At 46.6% G+C, this 20,951-nt stretch overlaps 1 protein-coding gene across 2 annotated transcripts in view; it reads right to left on the reverse strand.

Moving 5' to 3' along the window:
• Notch2 (notch receptor 2) overlaps nucleotides 1-20,951 on the reverse strand; it is a 141,201-nt gene that overhangs the window by 47,819 nt on the left and 72,431 nt on the right. For both annotated transcript variants that reach the window (XM_085677934.2, XM_085677935.2), the window contains exons 6-8: nucleotides 2,824-3,057; nucleotides 1,424-1,579; nucleotides 662-850 (exon numbers count right to left, since the gene is read on the reverse strand). In XM_085677934.2, the coding sequence (XP_085534060.2) occupies nucleotides 662-850; nucleotides 1,424-1,579; nucleotides 2,824-3,057 (579 nt within the window). The remainder of the gene's footprint in view (nucleotides 1-661; nucleotides 851-1,423; nucleotides 1,580-2,823; nucleotides 3,058-20,951) is intronic.

The following is a 20,951-nucleotide window of genomic DNA, read 5'->3' on the forward strand; positions in this document are numbered from 1 at the left end:
CTCTGTCAGGGACTTCCCAGAGTGACAAGTGACAATGCCAGGGTTACCCCCAGGACGCTCGGCAAGACAGCAATCCAACAAAAACTCCCCACAATCTGTGACCTACTTCTAACTTCTGGACTCCCCCACTCTCTTCCAAAAGACCAGCTGCACAAGTGCTCCTGGGGTGCAGGGCAGGCTTAGGAGGGCCTCCTTCCCGAGGCTAGAGCATCCCTTATCAGACAGCACAGTTGGCCTCTACTGCCATCTCATCCCCTCTCTGTCCTCTGGGAGTCAAGATGCGCCCTGCAGAAGAGCCGGCCCCAGGACACGAGCTGGTGTCCCCTTCTGGGTAAGTGACAAGCGCCTGCAGAGCTGTGGCTAATGTCTAGTTTCTCTGAGTGAAATGCAATGGTGCCTGCGATTTATTGGAGGATCAGGAAACTTGCTGTTTAGATGATTCCAGTGGGAAAATGCTTCTGAGGTTTCCCAGTGTGTGAAGTGGAGCTTGACGTGGTGGTCTTGTTTGATTTGCTCTGCTTTGCTCTAACAACCCCAGCAGTCTCTTACTCTGCAATTAAAGGGCTTACAAGGCAGTCCTGACCCAGCCCTGCGCAGTCACATGCTGGCACAGGGCACGGGAACCACTGCGTACTCTATCAGCACAGCCGGTCCCACTCACCTGGCATGCACAGACAGGTGAAGCCGCCAATCTTATCCAGGCAGGTGGCATCATTCTGGCAGGGGTCTGAATGACACTCGTTGATGTCCATCTCACAGCGAGGCCCTGCGTAGCCTTTCAGACACTCACAGTGGAAGGCGCCATCTGTATTCACACACTTTCCTGCGTGCTCGCAAGGGTTACTGTTGGCTGTAACACATAAGAACCAGATGTGGACGTTAGGGGACAGTCTGAAAGTTACAATGTTTTAAGCAGGAACATTCTATTTTCAGGTTTATTCATTAATTTATAAAAAGAAATTACAGGAATGATCTCCAATCTTATGATGTTCTTCCTTATTCTAAACCTCTCACCGAGGCAGGACTTTATATTTATTTTATTTATTTATTATTAGGTATGTACATGCATGTGTGTGTGAAACCAGAAGATGAGGTCATATCCCCCAAAGTTGGAGTTACAGGCAACTGTGAGCTGCCTGATGTGGGTACTGGGAATTGAACTGGACCCTCTGAAAGCACAGTACATGATTAACAGCAGAGTCATCATGCCAGCCCAAGAGCCTCTGTTAAGAACCAAGTCTAGATCAGTCCATTATTTAATTCCCAGAAGATTTATGGTTACACAGGAAAGGCTGACTGTAAACTATGTGTGTGGAACAGGAAGAATCAAGGTTTGGGTGTAACAGTGCCTAAAGTACGATGCAGTCCCACCAAACTCTCACTGATACAACCTCCAAGCCCAGAAAAGATGCCAGGCACTCACCCATGGCACACTCATCCACGTCTTCTGTGCAGTCGGCCCCCTTGTAGCCCTGGGGGCAGGTGCAAATGTACTGCCCATTCAGGGGGTTGGTGTCACACAGAGCCCCCTTGTGGCAAGGGTTGCTAATGCAGGCATCATCCAGATGACACAGGAGACCTGTCTCAGGACAGAGCATAGAGAACACACACACAAATCTCTCTTAGAGAAGAGCTTTTGCTTTGTTTTGCTTTATCAAAAGCAGGATAACCAAACGCTTTTTTTGGGGGGGGGTTTACGAAACGGTGTTTTGCTGTAGCTTTGGAGCCTATCTTGGAACTAGCTGTTATAGACAGGCTGGCCTCAAACTCAGAGATCCGCCTGCCTCTGCCTCCCATAGGATAGGATTAAAGGCGTGTGCCGCCACCACCCGGTTTGAGAGATAAATTCTTAGCACCAGGAGGCACCGTTCCCTTCATTTGCTCCTCGGTTAGGGATGAGCCACAGCCCTCGGCTGCTGCAGATGACCTGGGCTTAGACTAGAGCTCCCTGCTAGAGAGCTTGTCCAAGAGCAGGGCATGTATAGGCCAAAGCATTGAGGAGAAACACAGGAAACTGGAGCTATCCTGTGGAGAGTACCAGAATTAGCAAACAAAAATAGCAGATGTCCAGTTAAATTTGAATTTCTGGTAAACATAAAAAATGTTAACGTAAGTATGTGCCAAGTATCCCATGCTTTCTATGACTTATCTGGCACCTTCCTTCTCCAATGTCACGTTACCTCACGGGCTCACTGGCATCTTACTAGCTTCAGAACCGAACCTCATCTGTCTAGTCTCTGGCACCCCACTAATCACATCAGCATTCCCGGATCAGGTGCAGGGCAGGGCGGGGGATCTGCTAAGTGCCCAGGGTGGAAGTGGAAGAGGGAGGAGGGATACTACTAGGCTTCCTGTTCTGCAAGCATCTGGTGGGAACCGGATTTTCCAGTCTACAATTGGCCAAGGCTTCTGGGAAAGGCTGGGTGCATGCTTTCGGGCTGACAGGTGAGTCTGACTCCACTGTACGCTGCTACTCCTAAATCTAGAAGCAGTCTAGAGAACCAGGCTAACTGGAGTTCTCCCTGAACAAACTCCTCAAGAGCACCACGGTGGAAACACACTCTTCTCAAGGAATGGGTATTGCTTCTTAAAAAGCCTCCATGGGTTAGTCATCCAGTCTGGATGTCTGAGGTGCTTTTCAGGCCAAGGTCCTGAGGAATTCTACCGGAGCTGACGGTCTAAGGAAGACAACGGCACACAGAATGGTCCCCTCAGACTGCAACAAACAGGACGAAAGGGCCACACGGAGGAGAAGGCTGGCGTCTGAGTGTTCGCAGCCTCCCCACAGCTCGCTCTGTAGCTCGGTCACTCTGCTGGCCTTACCTGCCTTTCCCTCTGGACACAAGCAGGAAAAGGAGGCCACGCGGTCGATGCAGGTGGACCCCGGGGTGCAGGAAGCGAAGGCGCAGTCGTCGATGTTCTCGCTGCAGTCGTCTCCGCTCCAGCCGTTCACACACACGCAGCCGTAGCCCCCATTGCGGTTGGTGCAGGTGCCTCCGTTCTGGCAGGCGTTGGGCTGCAGCAGGCACTCGTCCACATCTTCCGTGCAGAATTGCCCTTGCGGGGAGGACACTGGGTTAGGACCCTATGTCACCAATGACTTGTGCCATACCAGCCCCTGCGTGAGCTGTCGGAAGCTGATGCAAGTAGCGCCTACGATGGTTCATGTCCTCTTACATAGTTTAAAGTGACCTCGAGTTCTCCAAATGACACTCATCAGAAAAGAAATGGCCCTTCTAGAAGCTACGATACAACGAAAATTTGGCCAGTTGGCCAAACAAAAGACAAACTCTGTCGATCTCTTGACTTAGCTGAATTCTCGGGCCAAGAATTAAAAAGCTGAGCTGGAAAGATGGCTTAGCAATTAAGAGCACTGGCCACTCGTCCAAAAGACCAAGCTTTGAACCACACAGAAGCTTCACAACTGTTTCTTACTCCAATTCCAGGGGATCTGATGCCTTCTTCTGACCTATGAGGGCTTGCATGTGACATACAGACATACATGCGAGCAAAACACTTAGATACATCAAAATAAATTAAGGAATATTTTAAGAAAGAAAATAAACTGAAAAGGAGAGTAAAGTGTAAACGATGCAGAAGAGACATAACGAGAAAATGAGAAGGAACCCTACACCAAAGCCCAAGGGCTTTTATCTCTGTCTAGATGGGTCCTTGTCAATACGCTGGCTGACACTGTGCAGTAATCTCACACGGTGTTTACACCACAAGGCAGCTGGTAAAGGCTCCTGTGTATCTCTCACTAATGCTCACAACCATGTGTGAAGCCACAATTATCTCAGAATAGAGACAAATAATACATATCAATATCAAAATATCTCAAAATGGTCATTTTTTTTAAAGTTAGAGTGAGCAATACATAGAAAATATTTAGAACAAACAGGCCCAATAAAGTGGAGATGTAAAAGGGAAAGCCGAGAGCAGTGAGGCTGGGGCGAAGTGTCTCAGCCTGCGGGGAACACACCAACGCCTAGCAGACGACCAAGGCCCAGCGTGCTGTCCGACAGAGGGCACCGAAGGGAGTTGGTGGGTGTGTGCTCTACAGATGTGTTAGGAGCCCCAGCTGCCACAAGGACGGACCGCGGGGAGAGCTGAGCACAGGGAAAGGCAACGTCTTCTAGTCCTTACAACACGGAGCTCATGACCCACCAAAGCAGTTGGGTGCCGGGCCACCTGAATAAACTGATCGGGTTGGAACCCTTTTAAAATCAGTTTGCTTCAAAGGAAACCAAAAGAAGATGATCTGGATTCTCTAAATCATAACACATTCTGAAACCAAACAAAAATGCCATTCAGTCTCCCTTTGTAAATCAACAAATAAATCCCTCAATGATCAACTGAAAGGGGAATTCTCATTAGGAGTCTCTTTATGAAGAAGTAAAGCACAGAATGTTTAAATTTAAAAAATACTAAAGCTGCCCACAGTCCCCAGAGTATCTACGGTCATAGAACTACAGAAGGCTCATACTGTGCCCAGCTATGGGGCCATCACCAGGCAAGCGTTGAGTGAATGTGAGCTAACCTGGCTGACCCCCTGTTCCTCAGACGGTTTGGCCTTCGTCCCCCTACTATAGAATTGATAGAACTGTCACACTTGCTTAAGTTCCATACCGCTCTCCTGCTACCTAGATGCAAGCCACCTTTATTCACAAGTTCACAAGTCACAACCTTGTCTAATAGGATGGGTGTGGATGCTTGAGGTCCCTGCTAAGAGACCTTCATGTTCCTTCCCCTGCATCATTTGCAGGGTCTCTGAGAGAGCTCCTGTGACTAGGTGAGCTCACCTTATTGCGGGATACAGGATGGACATCAGACCCAAGTTACATCACTGTGTCTCTTTCCAAACTAGTGAACTAAGAACACTATGCCACAGGACAGAATGGGTAAGGCAGCTGTCTGCAGAGAAAGTGCTCAGGGTGACTCAGAAGTGCAGAGTAAAACAGCACCATGGTGGCACTCAAACCCTGAAGTAGCTGACTGCGAGCCTCCACAGCACAGTCCTGAGCAGGCTCTGTGCAGCAGGTTTCCTGATTTAGGATGTGTTTCTAGCAATATTGCTTAAAGTATCAATGACTCCAAACTAAGTGAGAAAGGGAGGAAGGGAGCCAATGAGTGCAGGAGAGACGGAATGGGTCAAGGAAGGGAGTGGAGGAGGGAGGTGTAGGCAAAGTAATGAAAAACTGAATGAGTAAGGGAAGGAGAAAGTGATGAAGAGAGGGAGAGAAAAAGGAAGGGGTCAGCCAGGCAGTGGCAGCGCATGCCTTTAATCCCAGCACTCAGGAGGCAGAGGCAGGTGGATCTCTGTGAGTTCGAGGCCAGCCTGGTCTACAGTGCGAATTCCAGGACAGCCAAGGCAACAGAGAAACCCTGCCTTGAAAATCCTTGAAAAAGAAAGGAAAAGACTAGGGAAGGGGCAGAGGAGGGGGAGAGCAGACGAAGGCAGGGGAGAAGCAGGAAGGATGGAAGGGTACAGAATGAAGGGAAGGAGGGGACGAGCGTAAAGGAAAGAATAAGGGAGGAGCTCAGAGTGGCAAACATCCACCTCAGGATCGATGATAGCATTCATTGCAAAACATGTGCTCCCTTATGCTGCTAACAAAAACCCTACTTCAAAGAATGACAGCTGTGTTATGACGATTCAGGCGGGGCTGAGAAATAAACACATGACCAAGAAGTAGGTAAAGAGCTGCTGTGAACCGGGTAATTGCTGAGCCTAGCCTGTCACACTTACGCTAACTCCGACAGCTGCGCTGCCCCAACCACACTGACTTGTGGAATGCAAGCATGTTCCATGTCATCGTGTTTCTGCGAGGCCCCGAGATAAATCTGGGTATGAGACACTCAATGTTTAAAAGTATTTCACATATATTTCTTATGTACTGTTGTAAGGGAGGCTGGGTAAAAAAAAGAAAAAGAAAAAATAGGTTAAATAATATTTCCTTGGAAAAGAAATCTGACACTCCTGGGAAACTATACTAACAGCCAGTTTGTCTACAATGAAGCAGACATTGTGAGCAGTCACGAAAACCATGTCATTTATAACTGGGCGACAGGCTCAGAGAGGTCCCTGGGTCGGCAGTGAGCGCAGAGGAACTGAGACTGTAATTGTCCACCTTGCTCTACACTCAACCCAGACTTGGTGTGACCCCATCTGAGGAATCACTTGTGTAAGCTGCATCTTCCCAGTACACAGGGAGAGTTGGGGGAGAGAGGACTTGGGGAGAGGGGAGAAAGGACTGGGAGAGAGGAGGGGGAGGTGGGGAGAGAAGATGGGGAGAGGAGAGGGAGGGGGAGAGAGGATTAAGGGGGAAGAGAGGGAGGTGGGAGAGGATTGGGGGGAGAGGGGGAAAGAGAGAGGGTGGGGGACCACAACTATGAATCACTCCACTAGATCAGAGGGAAAAGCACAGGGGCGAAGCTCTGCCTGGAGGGAACTGTGCTTCAGGGGTAGGCGGTTCACTGCTTCTTCAATGAGACTATCTATCTATTCATCTTATATGGTCATTAGACAGGAGATCTAGACAGCTAAGGGCATGTCAGCTTGGAAATGACCTCCTGCAGAAGAGATCATTTCTCTCTCAGGTTCTAGAACAAGAGGCTCCAACTCATTTCTGGTAAGTTTTCCGGCCTTCTTCGTACAATTCTGTCACCAAGCTCTATGACTGAAGATGCGGAAGACAATCGCTGGGATAGTCACTGCAACCCCTTGCTTTGAAAGTTCCAGAAGAATGTCTCCTAGGATGGTCCACAGCGTGTCTACACCCACTCTGAGCAGGAGGAAACCTGGGCAGAAGCCTGCCACGAGGGAAAGTCAGGCTCGGACAGGTAAGGGGCTTCCCAAGTCCCGGGGCTGCTGCCACCAAAATCTCCATCAGGCTAACTCCAGACCTGACAACCCCACCCCCACCCCGTCCCATTTTGGCAGTATTGGGGATTGAACCCAGGGCCTTGCACACACTAAACAAATGCTCTACCACTTAGCTACATCCCCAGCCTGGTGCCCCTTACTGCAGCAGTTCTTAAAATCCAGCGAGAAGGCCAAGCTGCCTAAGATGACATCACAGTAAAGCAGCAAGGCAGAGGTTATGAGACATCAGAATGAGAAAACTGTCAGCACTTACAGGAGCACTGGGTGTGCGCTCTCTGGCCATTTGGCTTCCCCACTTCCCGTAGCAAGAAAGCCCTTGTCTGTGTGGGAGGGAGGGTGTTACTTGAGAAGGAAGACCCCCTGCTGGGGTTTAGAAGGGCTGGAGGTGGTCTGAGTTTTAAATTTTAGTATGAGTTCTGAACCCAATGTAACAGGCAAAGGACAGTTGGGGGCAGACACCAGTGGACACAGTGACAAGTGACTCCCAGCAGGAAGAGGGGAAACACTAAGTTATGAGCGACATAGCAATTAAAAGTGCACAGTCAGAAAGGGGACCCGTGTTGTTGCTGTGTCTCTCCGGGCTACTAAACTGTCGGTGCAAACCAGTCCTGGCAACACCGCCGCCGTCTGGGTCAACACCAGCCACGCTGTGAACTCCCAAACACACTGCATGGTTCAGTGAGGCAAGTCTTCCGAGGACAATAATCACCTCTTGGTAACCTTCACTTGGAGACGCTGCAGGCTGCTATCCTTTAACCTTAGGACCAATGGAATGGGCTAGCCAGGCCCTCTCCGCCCCCCTTGGGCGAAAGGAAAAGAGACTAGCTAGTCTTTGTTAGCCATCTTCTCTAAGGCTAGGAGGGGTCCAGATTAGTTTGATCTGAGATGTCACGCTCACCAGACTGCAGCTGGTGGGGGCTTTAGACACTAACACGAGCTGAAGCTACAGAAAACCTTCCGAATTGCTGCTCCAGCCTGGCAGATCCACTCCCCAAGTCTAGCCCTCTCCTTCAGACTCTCCAGCCAGCGCTTCGCATGCTCAGTTCACGTGCTGCCCTAGGACTCTGCACACCTTACACTCTCTACACCATCCGAGTCACAGGACTAACTCACCGTCTCTCAGACCTTGCCTGTGACAAAACACACCTCCAAATGCCCGTCTCCCAATGACCCACCACTGCAGCTGTCCCGGCACCTGGCACGGCTTAGCTTTATCCTACCGACTCTCTCTCCTCCCATTACCGGATCTACCCTTCACTTCAGAATGCATTCCAGATACCTTGGGGTCTGTGGGAAAACTGACATTAAACAACGACACACCCAGTGTTCCTTTTCTAAGTGAGGCCAGCAGGAGCAGAGAGGTTTGATAGCCTGCCCAACTGTGCAGTGCTGGTTATAGAAGAACTAGAAACACAAATTCGAAGTGGAAATAAGTGCTAAAAAGGTTGGAAATGTGAGATTGCTACAGAAGTCAATTTTCAAAATGGGAAAGGAATCTGAGCTGGCTACAGAGGGACATGAAGACTGAGGGAAGAGGAAGAGAGCACAGTGGAGCTGCAGACAAAGGCAACACCACCAACGTGCCATTCATAACTAAGATCCTACACCGGTTTGCAGGAGTGGGGCCATCCTAGTGCTCTAGGCAAACAAGGCATGGCCCACTAAACGCAGACAACATTTAGCAGCTGTAACAAGCCGGGGTTCAAGGAGCTCATTATATAGCTCAGGGCACCGCACCAGTCTGACATGGAGTTACAAGTGACTGGGATGAGGGAAGAGGAGGCCAGCCAAGAAAACAGAACTGTCTGCTAAGCCCTGTGCTCTGTGAAGGGGCTGCCCCACTCGCCTGTGAAAGGTGGAGGTTGCAGGAACACTCTGATCTCATCAGTCGCCCCACTAAGAGTCAACTCTTATTCCAACAACAATCCCCACATGAGAAGCATAAAATTTAGCTTCACTGTCCCTGACCCTGTTTCCTTCCCTACTATGGGTAACTCAAGACAATGTCACCTTGGACACATCCCTCCAGCCAGTAGTCACTAAGCACCCGTGTTCTGGGGATTCTATCTTCAGGCCATGGAGAATATTCCCCAAGCTTTATCCTACAGACTCATCATCCCACACACACTCTATTTTAGTTCTCAAGTTAAAGGGAAGAGGAAAAGCCAGGCTGCTGGGCAAGCTGTGACCAATGTTAGCTGGCTGAACTAAATATGGAGCCTCGTCTGCGGGGCACTGAGTGTGTGCACCCTAATAAAAGCAGAGCACAGGTTCCCTGGGAGGAAGAGGGGAACGCACACAGAAAGAAATACAAAAGTCTTGAGGAACTCCTGCACTAATCTATACTGTTGTCTTCTTCAGGACTCCTCAAAAAAAAAAACCTCGTTTCCTGCTTCATGACCAATGCTAGTCAATGCTTTTGTTTGTTTTTGTGTTTTTGTTTTTCGAGACAGGGTTTCTCTCTGTAGCTTTGGTGTCCGACCTGGAACTAGCTCTTGTAGACCAGGCTGGCCTTGAACTCAGAGATCCACCTGCCTTCGCCTCCCTAGTGCTGGGATTAAAGGTGTGCTCTGCCACTGCCAGGCTGACAAATGTTATTTTCTAAAGCACTCCCAGGATGATCTTAACATACGAGCTGGATTGTGCCACCTGCCTCTTTAATCCCTTTATGACTTCTCTGCATGATAAAATTTCAGCATTTTTCATGTTTCCTGCTCTCACCTCAAAACACCACCAGCTTCATCACTTCTGCCTTTGTCCATCTCTCCAAGTAGTGGCATTCCTTCTCTTTAACAGTAGACATGTGGTCCCCTGTGCCTGGAGACATCCTCACTCCAACCTCCTCACATAACTTTTTCTTTTCTTTTTTTTAATTGATTTTTACTGTTTTTATTGAGCTATATATTTTTCTTTTCTCCCCTCCCCTTCTACCCTCTCCCATAGTCCCCATGCTCCCAATTTACTCAAGAGATCTAGTCTTTTTCTACTTCCCATGTACATTAGATCTATGTATGACTCTCTTAGAGTTCTCGTTGTTGCTTATGTTCTCTGGGATTGTGAACTGTGGGCTGGTTTTTCTTTGCTTTATGAGTGAGTACATTTCTGGGTCTGGGTTAGCTCACTCAATACGATGTTTTCTAGATCCATCCATTTGCCTGTAAATTTCAAGATGTCATTATTTTTTTTCTGCTGTGTAGTACTCCATTGTGTAAATGTGCCACATTTTCCTTACCCATTCTTTGGTTGAGGGGCATTTAGGTTGTTTCCAGGTTCTGGCTATGACAAACAAAGCTGCTATGAACATAGTTGAGCAAATGTCCTTGTTGCACAACTGAGCATTCTTTGGCTATATACCCAAAAGTGGTATTGCTGGGTCTTGAGGAAGGTTGTTTCCTAATTTTCTGAGAAATCGCCACACTGACATCCAAAGGGATTGCAATGCAGATGTGTTCACTCTACCCCACAAAGTTGTCATCAGTGTTTTTGATCTTGGCCATTCTTACAGGTGTAAGATGGAATCTCAGAGTTGCTTTGATTTGCATTTTTCTAATGACTAAGGATGTTGAGCATTTCCTTAAGTGTCTTTCAGCCATTTTAGATTCCTCTGTTGAGAGTTCTCTGTTTAGGTCTGTACTCCATTTGATTTTTTGTTTTTTTTAATTGGACTATTTGTTCTTTTGATGACCAATTTCTTGAGTTCATTGTATATTTTGGAGATCAGTCCTCTGTCTGATGTGGGGGTTAGTGAAGATCTTCTCCCATTCTGTAGGCTGTTGTTTTGTCTTGTTGACTGTGTCCTTTGCTTTACAGAGGCGTCTCAGTTTCAGAAAGTCCTATTTATTAATTGTTCCTCTCAGTGTCTGTGCTGCTGGGGTTATATTTAGGAAATGGTCTCCTATGCCAATGTGTTCAAGTGTACTTCCCACTTTCTCTTCTATAAGGTTCAATGTGGCTGGCTTTATGTTGAGGTCTTTGATCCATTTGGACTTGAGTTTTGTGCATGGTGATAGATATGGGTCTATTTTCATTCTTCTACATGTTGATATCCAGTTATGCCAGCACTATTTGTTAAATATGCTTTCTTATTTCCATTTTATATTTTTTGCTTCTTTGTCAAAAATCAGGTGATAGTAGGTGTGTGGATTAATATGCGGATCTTCGATTTGGTTCCATTGGTCCTCCTGTCTGTTTTTATGCCAATACCAGGCTGTTTTCAGTACTGTAGCTCTGTAGTAGTGTTTGAAGTCAGGGATTGTGATGCCTCCAGAAGTTCCTTTATTGTACAGAATTGTTTTGACTATCCTGAGTTTTTTGCTTTTCCATATAAAGCTGAGTACCATTCTTTCAAGGTCTTTGAAGAATTTTGCTTGGATTTTGCTGTGCATTGCATTGAATCTATAGATTGTTTTTGGTAGATTGCCATTTTTTTTTACTATGTTAATTCTGCCTACCCAAGAGCATGGGAGATCTTTCCATTTTTTGATGTCTTCTTCAATTTCTTTCTTCAAAGATTTAAAGTTCTTGTCAAGCAGGTCTTCCACTTGTTTGGTTAGAGTTACTCTGAGATATATTATGCTATTTGTGGCTATTGTGAAGGGTATTGATTCTCTGATTTCTTCCCCAGCCCTTTTATCATCTGTGTAAAGGAGGGTTATTGATTTTTTTTAAGTTAATCTTTTATCCTGCTACATTACTGAAAGTGCTTATGAGTTGTAGAAGTTCCTTGGTAGAATTTTTGGGGTAGCTTATGTAAACTATCATATCAAATAGTGAGAGTTTTACTTCTTCTTTTCCTATTTTTATCCCCTTGATCTCCTTTTGGTGTCTATTGATCTAGCTAGTTGCCTCAAGAATTACATTGAACAGATATGGAGAGAATGGACAACCTTGTCTTGTTCCTGATCTCAGTGGGATCGTTGTAAGTTTCTCTCCATAACTCTTAATCATAATGTATATCTAAAATTTCATATTCCCCCCAGAGACTCTGTCTGCCTAAACAAACAAAAAAATTCCCCACTAATCCTGCAAGGCATTCACTACCGATCAGATTTTACATATAATCGGATTATTTGTGTTTCTCACTACTGTTTACTTCAGGGCTACAAGCTTCATACAGAATTGATGGCAGCTGTCTACCTTATCACTGAATCCCCACAGTTAGCAATATGTCAAGTTATTAATAGCCAGGAATCCTCAATATCTAATTATCAAATAAGTGTTTGTATCTTTCTGTCCTATTAAATTATCATAATCTCAACAGAATAAGAACCGTACTTTTCCAATACCAACAGAGGGTGTCTCTACTTTGTTTGTTCCCCCAGAGTGTCCTTATTCCCTTATCTATACCTGCCAGTCAGCTCAGCAACTCCTCAGCCCAGGCCCCTGCTCTATCTGCTAAACTCCATCTCATTGTCCTAACCCTTCACTCTATGTTGTGGTGTCAATTTCCTTCTTAACTGAAGCCTACCCTATCCCTAAAGACATCCACGACAGCGCCCTCCAGTGGAGCTCCTCCAGTCCTCCTACGAACACTGCCATGTGCCTAGAGGCCAGGGAGAGAAGGTCCAGTTTCTCAACTTCAACCTACTACTGACCTCCAACAGTAAAAGTGTATACATTAAATTATTTCCAGCTGCCAAATATCTCTATAAGTTCTTCCCATTTACTGTCAAGCATCATCTTCACAAGTGATGAGCTCAATTTTACAAAAGTTTTCAAACCTAGTCCATAGTGGAAAAGGTAACAAAGAATCTAGGGGGGAAAGGCACCAGAAACAAGAAAATCTAATGTTCCCTTTATTCATTGCCACAAAAGACAAACACACAGAGAGACACTCAAACACACAGATACACCTACAGATACACACACACACGCACACACACACAGTCACACGAATGCTCCTACACTTATGTGAGGCCTGGACTATTTGTACTGGGATTATCCATGAACAAAGCAGCCCTGGTTTCTACCTTGTAGCCTTAAACAAATAGTGGTTATGCCAAACAAACAATGATAATACAAGGTGTTGAGTATTTTAATGAGTACCTGCTGCCTCAGGAGAACAGAGAGTTAGAGAACAAAACTGCGAAGTGAAATCCAGGGACACATGGGCAGAGCTGGCTGTGTAAGAGTATATGTGTGGGTGGGAGGAAGGAGGGGGCGCATTTCGGGCAGGACATTATGTGTGCAGGTTTGAGTGAAGAGGGACCATGGCTCATTTGAGGCGATGAAAGGGATGGGTGCAGCTGAATTACAAGCCGTGCGTGGGTAGTGGAGAGATGCAGGGAGCGCTGGTTTCCATGCAGGGCTCTGCAACCCCAACCCAAAACGAGGAGGCTCCAGCGAAGCATTTGAGCAAAGAAACAGCACATGCGATCTGCATTTCAGAAAGCGCGCTCTGTCTCAGAAGAATGGTCTGAGCTCCACCTCAGCCCTCCAGGTCAACAGCAACTTAAAGCACGGAGGAGTTGCAGGCCACTGTGGCCACTGCAGCAACAGGAGAGGCTGTGGTGCATCTGGGGCAAACTCCGGATGCAGCGGCACCAAAGCACAGCCAGGCTCAGCCTCTGCACAGAGCTGGGCCAGAGCTGGCATTCAGGAAGCTGACCAGGGCACAGAGGCTTCTCCGGGGAGGGAGGGAGGTGGTGCCAAGCCTCAGCCCCCTGCTGGGAGGCCCACACTTTGGCTCTCTCCCCAATCCTTTAGGCTCCTCACTGCTAAGCCAATTGACACAGAAAAGACCTCACCTCACAGGGAGGTTCAGGCTGAGGGGATCCAAACAGCACAGACTTTCTCTATTTACAGGCGAGTGGTTACTCTGTGCAGAATGAGTAATATGGAAAAATCCAACATGGGGGCTATTAAAAGGTCCTGCAATATAAAGTATGGATGTATGCCACATACGATTAGATAAAGAGCACACTGTAAAAATATCCACTGCCAAGAACTAGTGCACTGAGAAAGAATTGGTTCTCTGCTCTCAAGACACTGACAAATTTAGGTTTTAAAAAGAAATGAGAAAAAAAAAAAACAATACAGAATACCAGACTCTGTGGAAGGGGGTGAGAAGCAGCAGAGACAAAAAGGATGAAGATAATTGTGTGTCACATGAAAACAGGAATGGAGGGCAAATAAAACTCAGGATCACAAGCTGCGAAGGACGGAACAGGAGACAAGGAACTATAAATCAGGGCTCCAAGGGGAAAGTTTGAGACGTTCCCATAAAATGCAAAACAACAAGAGAGAAGAGGGGAGCTCCGTGGGAGGAAGGGATGAAGACTGAGAACTTACAAAGGAAACAGCAAGAGCAGCAGTGCTGACCATCAAGGAAGAAGAAACACGTGTCTGACCCTGCACCCCCACACACACACACCAGGATTCACTGCCAGAAGCAAAGCAGAAATGCCTAAAAACTCAACATGAATTGGTGAACCGAGAATTCGACACTGGAAAAATGAAGACAACTGAAGTCTCCAGCACCCGGTGGCTCCCAGAGTGCACTGCTACATCTCCTGAAAAAGTCACATCATGTGTGGTTACTTAACTGACTGAAAACTTGACCAAAATAAAGAATCGCAGGTAAGATGGCTATCGTATAACCAACGAGTCACACCAAAGTTGCACACACACACTGCTCAGGATGCTATTTAAGAAGATGCGCTAAGATTTCAAAATTCTTAACAATACTGTACGACGGATTTTTAAAGCCAGATTACACACATAAACCCCACAGAGGACAAGTATAAACAAAGGTGGGTCAGAGCCAGGAGACCCCCTCTCACTCCTGGGAGAGCTGCTCCTACCAAAAAGACTAGCAAATGGTGGCTAGAATGTGGAGAAAGGGGGAAGTGGGAACCCTGCTCCCTGATGGTGGGGATGTCTAGCAATGGAAGCTACTCACAGTTTGAAAACAGAGCTATGGGGAGATGATCAGCTGCTCTTCCAGAGAACCCGGATTCAGTTCTCAACACCCATGTGATAACGTAACCATCTGTAACTCTAGTTTAAGGACATCCAATGCCTTCTCCTGGCCCCCATGGTACTGCAGGCACATGGTACATACATAAACATGCAGACAAAACACTCATACACTAGTAAAGAAAAAATAACTACCAAGTGATTCAACAATCCCACAAAGGAAAATGAAACCAGTATATCATGGAGACAGCTGCATTTCCAAGTTTACCGAAGTTCTGTTCACAACAGTCAAGAGATAAAGACAACGGCAGTTTCTATCAACTGCAAATAGGCACAAAAATGTGGTAGGTACTTATCAGGGACTATGATTCCGTCATATAAGGAAGATATGTGATCAGGGCTGGAGAGAAGTCAGTTGTTAAGCTCACATATTGTTCTTCCAGAGGACCGGAGTTCAATTCCCAGTACCCACACATTAGGAGCTCACAACCACACGCAGCTCCCGCGACAGGGCACCCTACACCCTTGGCTTCTGTAGGCACTTACACTCATGTGCACATCTATACACACAAGCTACAAACTAAAACTCAAGATAATTTTTAAAATTATTTTAAAAAGGTGATCCTGTCATTCTTGAGTCACCTGGTTGTCACCCATTCGACAGCTATCACTTACTAAAAATGGTCCTAGGGATGCTGTATACATACAGTAAGTTCAGTGACCTGCCAGGTCAGCTGAGCCTATGAGCCAGGAAGAGCAAGTAGGGTACTACAGATGCTCCCACAGACGCTGCAGCAGAGGAGGCGGAGTGGAGCCCGGGCAGGCTGGGACTCAGTGGTGCCTCTGGCAAAGCTCTGCTTCAGTCTCCTCTCCCTTGCCCTTCTCAGCCTCCTTCTCTGCACCGACCTCTTCCCCCATTTTCCTAAAAGTGAAGACTTGTCACCGCTCAGGCCTTTGCTCATGGACACAATTTGTGTCACACACTCAACAGATTCCCATGGGAACACACACACACACACACACACACACACACAAAGACTTGTGACCTGAGGCTCTTAAGTCTTACCTTGATTCCTCTATTCGGGATTCCTGCTAATGTTTGCTAAAAACTTGCTTGAAAGTTAACATCGTCTCCACCCTATTCCCCCCTCTCTCTCTGCCGTCAGCCCCACCCTGTCCTAGCAAAGTCAAAGCACGGGCTCCTTTCCTTTTCTCAATCCTCACTGCCTCTTCCTGAGTCTCTCATTCATATTTTCTATCTCGTCTTATGACTAGATGTAGAATTTATCCTTCTTCTTGACAAATCTTATGAGATAGGAATTACCTTTACTTTGTGCCCCTTATAGACTCTCACAGTGTCCTGGCCGTGCCAGTTGTTGAGTAGGTATCTGCTACTGAGCTTTTTCCTGTTATTCCACAGAAGCTATGGGGCAGGAAGAGCCTTCCCGGGCTAGCCCATGCCTTCACAGCTGTTTCCACCCACATGGCCTCCTAGCAGCTTTAAAAGACTCTCTAGGATGACGATGCTTCAGGTGACCACCCTGACGACCTGTCCAACTGACAGGAAACTGAAAGTGGAGTGGGAAGGCAGCCTTCCAGACGAAGGGCTAAAGATCATCTTCTAACAACTGATGGACAGCAGAAAAACGGAAATGTGAGGTAGTTTTCCCATCTGTTCATAGAGAACACCTCAGCCCAAAATATTCATTCCATTCCATCCCACAGTATTAAACACCCACACCCATATGCACACGCACACATACTCGAGAGTGTGGGGAGGCGTGTCTTCCAGGATAACTTGTCACCAATTGGAGGCTGGACAAAGCAAAGTCACCTCATTCAGCATGCAAACACCAGCACACAGACTCCACTCCCGAACCCAGGAGCTCGTGGCCCACCTCTGGCACATGCACTCGTGAATTCAGGCCAGGAAACCTTTCTCAAGGTGGAGCAAGAGGAATCATAGCCGCTCTCCAGGCTCACAGCATTGAGGAGAGCTAGCAGAAGATGCGGTCAGTTTCACCTCATTCAAATCTAACTGTTGCTGTTCGCTTCCACTTCCTGTCCCAAAGCACTATTCCAAGCCCAAGCTGAAATTACATTTCTGGATTAATAACGAGAGCAGGAAAATCAATCACATCTGCCCTGGGAATGAACCCAAAACCCGAGCAGCCACACCGAGGAATTTGTGAGCTGAGCTTAGAGTCAACTTTAATTCTGAAGGAAATGAACCTTTAAGAAGAAAATTCAAATAACAATCTATGTAGACAAAACATTAATCTACACTGCCCTAATAAATTTGGGGCCTTTTCGAGCTCTTCCCGCGCGTGGATATTTGCCAGAGCAGAGTTGCTCTGATAAGATGGCGTGAGGCCAAAGGCTGCATAATAAAGGCGTCTGCACCCAGCCCGCAGCGAGCTCTGGGCTCCCCTCCCCTCCCTCCTAAGGAGTATCTGCACATCCACTTTCTGTGTAGGATTCCCACCTCTGGCACACCTGGAGGCCTGCAGACTGAAAATCTAGCTACTACCACGGGTGAAAAAGCTCTGGGCTGAGCTACAGAAGTCCCACCCACACCCTGAGGAAGAACTACCAGAGGACAAGGCCAGAGCAAGCCAATGCATGGCTGCCCAGAGGGCAAAGATGCTCGGCACTACAGCAGTGTGGCTATGCACACACCTCTGCGGCTCCTGCAGCACCTCTCACACAAGGACGGCAGAGGCATAGGTGTGATTCTAAAGCTCCCAAGAGCCACTTAACAAAAAGAAAGAAATGTGAAATTAATGTTTACCATATTTTCTTAAACTCAATATATCTGAAAAATTGTAATCGTAGTCTCTAAACATACCCAAATGGGATATTTTAACTTTTTCATACTAATGTCCTCAAAACCAGGTATTTTGCAGCTAACAACACACCTGACTTCAGACTTGTCACATTTCAGGTGCTCTCTAGTGGCTACCATGGCAACCGCTCCAAAGTGTCCATCATGACTGTTGTTGCTAAAGAAATACAAAGGCTCCAAAACCTAAGATTGTAATTGATCCTCAAAGCCCCCAGAGAGTAAATAACATAGATGGATTTTACAGACCACAAATAAAGCCCAAGAAAAAGAAACTGACTTCTTTACTGCACATCAACCATGAACAGAGCTAGAGATATTTACTTTTGTTCAGCTTGAAGTCCAGAGCTGCAAAAGGGAGTGCTTCATGCATGTGCACTTACAGAACAAAACCATACCATCAGGCCCGCCTCATTCAGAATGGAGCAAACTCCCAATTCCCCACGATGTTTAAATCTATGCCTAGTTGCTTCTTCCATATAATCTCCCCCATTCTCTTGGGGCAGCTAGAAACCTCGTTTCCTCTTCCACTAGTCTGGTATAACCTCTCCTTGCCTATCACACACCAGCCAGGCAGCTCATGATTACACTCTACCGCTGGGAGCTAAGAGGGAACCATGAACAAAGCTGTAACAGGTTCTTAGTTACAGGCGGAGAGCCGGCACCCTGCATGAGAACCATTCACACGGCGTGAACTTCTAACCTCGCAGTCACCAGCGAAGTTCCCAAGAAGGGAAAACAAAAACAGCAAGTCATGAAATCCTAGAATAATGAAATTAGAAATTGAACTTTCAATCATTAAAGAGACTTTAATGGTCTTTATCCTTAAAAGATAAAAAATAGAAGGCACCTCACAGAGCCAACTTGATACAGGGGGAAAAAGGCCACAGATTTGAAACTCAGTAAGTCTAGATTAAAACACTAACCCAGCCACTGTTTATTTGCTAAGGATGAATAATTCAATTCTTTTAAGTATGCATCATCATCTAGAAAGAAATATATTCAAAAAGTTATACCTCTAATAGAAAAAGATACAAAACGCTGCAATTAGCACATTAGGATATGAACATATCTCACTCCTGAGCCAAAGTTCCGCTCCTTCCTGTCATTTATGTAGGAACCCAGAGCACTGACAGCATCAAAAGCTGGACTCCTGGAATACAAATCTGCCTCTGCACTCTCAATATTGGCAGAAGCCAGACAGTAAGAGTGCGGTACCCAAGTGTGTTAGGGTGCTAACTGTTGTCATCGTGGCTCAGCCACCTGTACCTCCATCTCTCCACTACAGCAAGCACCTAACAGTGTCAGCAGAGATGCTGAACACTTCACAGTGAAATGCAGCTGGAGGCGAGCATGGGCTCAGCCTGGACATGGAAGGGAAGGATTCCCGGGAGGCGAGCACCTGAGTCAGGCAGAGAGAGGAGCAGAGAGGGGAGACCTGGGACGGGCAGTGCACCTGAGGACAGGATGTGCAGCAGACTTGTGCAGACAGAACTGCGAGCAGAGCCGCTAGGATAAGAAGAGCTGATGGACACACGTGGAGAAGACTGGAAACCAAATAGACACGAGGCCTGGCGGCTTCAAAGAGCCAAGGCAAAGCTTGGATTTCATCCCAAGGATGGACAAAGCCTTGTCGCTGGAAATCAAAGACTCAGCATGAGTGAAGGAGGAGGTAAAACAGAGACTGAGAGTCACTAGGTGATAGTGACCAGAAGAAATAAAAACTTCCCCATCACCTCTGCTGCCCCTTCTCCAGGGACAAGGGAACCCAGAAAATGACAGCCCCAACAGAAGACTTCCACCGCAAGAAGGCTCTGGTTGGACACCCTGAAGTGTGACACTGTTGCCCTAATACCAACCACACTTCTGGAACCAAAATTAGAGCAGGCAGCCTGGTGCAGGCTCAGGGAAGAATCAGCTATGAAGTTAAATATCATTCCACGAGTACTGGCATCAGGAGCCGAATGCAGCATGAATCACACTCCCACAGAACAGGGGAGATTAGATTAGGGCCACTCACCAACAAGTATACACCCCAACCTTGCACCATCACATCTTTAGAAAGACCAAGATTTGAATCTTAGCAGTAACTATTTCTCAAGTTCTTGAGAATTTTTAATCTGGAAATCTTGATTAATCTTGATCATTTTTAATCTGGAAAAAAAAATGGCTTGTGAAAAATCTAGCCCAGGAATGGTGAAGGCTAGAGAGAAGAGAAAATCTGATAGAACTGGTTTCAACTGAAGTCCCGGGACCAGAGCGCCTTGACAAAACTCTCCGGAAGGCCAACTCTAGACCTGTGGGAAAGCACTGAAAAGGACGGGGATTAGAAGCAGAATTACGGGCTCTTCCAGAATACAATCACACCACTAAGTTTTAAATCCTCTTTAGGTTTTTCTTATCCTTGGTCTATAGCACCGGGGCACTCTAAATAATTACATACGTCAGATAAGAGAAAGCAATTCAGAGACCCAAAGAACCTGCAGGAACTCACTCCTTCCTCTTCCACATTAAATCAATCACTTTCTCTCAAAATGGCTCAGCTCAGACCACTGAAAGAGTATAGAGCGGAAAGGTGCCTGGCACACAAACCTAATGACCAGAGTTCAATCCCCAGGACTCACATGGTAGAAAGAAAGAAAAAGAAACAGCCTGGAGGTGCCCTCCGATCTCCAGATGTGCCATGGCACATGCATACCCACATACACACACATACACACACACACACGTGCATGTACACAAATATGTAAAAATGTGATTTTTTTTTTTTTTTTTTTGTGGAGAGGGGTAGGTCAGGGTCTCACTGTGTAGCTCTGGGTGCCTGGAACACGCTATGTAGACCAAACTGGCCTTTAACTTACAGAGATCTACCTGCCTCTGCCTCCTGAGTGCTGGGATTAAAGTGTGCACCACCATGACCTCCCAACAAAACTAATATTTCAAAGACTCCCTTCTTCATTTCGTAACCAGTTCCTAATTGTCTCTACATTTGGTCACAGATAACATGTCAGCCAAACATGAACAGGATCTACAGACGAATGTCTGTGGAAGATCGCTCAGCTTTCAAAACTGAGGTAAAACCCTAAGCCAGCATAAGAAACTTCAAAAAAGCTGCATATTTAAGCAAAACTGATGTACTGATGTCAGTGGTAGAAAAAAAAATTGCTTTAAGTCCCTGTGTAAAAAGGGATACAAGTTAGGAGGAAGACAGAGTAGAAATGATGTCATCGAGAGACCCTGCCCATTGCCCGAGCAATGAGAAGGGACAAACCATAAACTCTGGGTTTTTAAGGTATACACAGTTTA

The sequence above is a fragment of the Myodes glareolus genome, chromosome 17 (genome assembly GCF_982192425.1).
Source record: "Myodes glareolus chromosome 17, mMyoGla1.1, whole genome shotgun sequence".
Lineage (NCBI taxonomy): Eukaryota > Metazoa > Chordata > Mammalia > Rodentia > Cricetidae > Myodes > Myodes glareolus.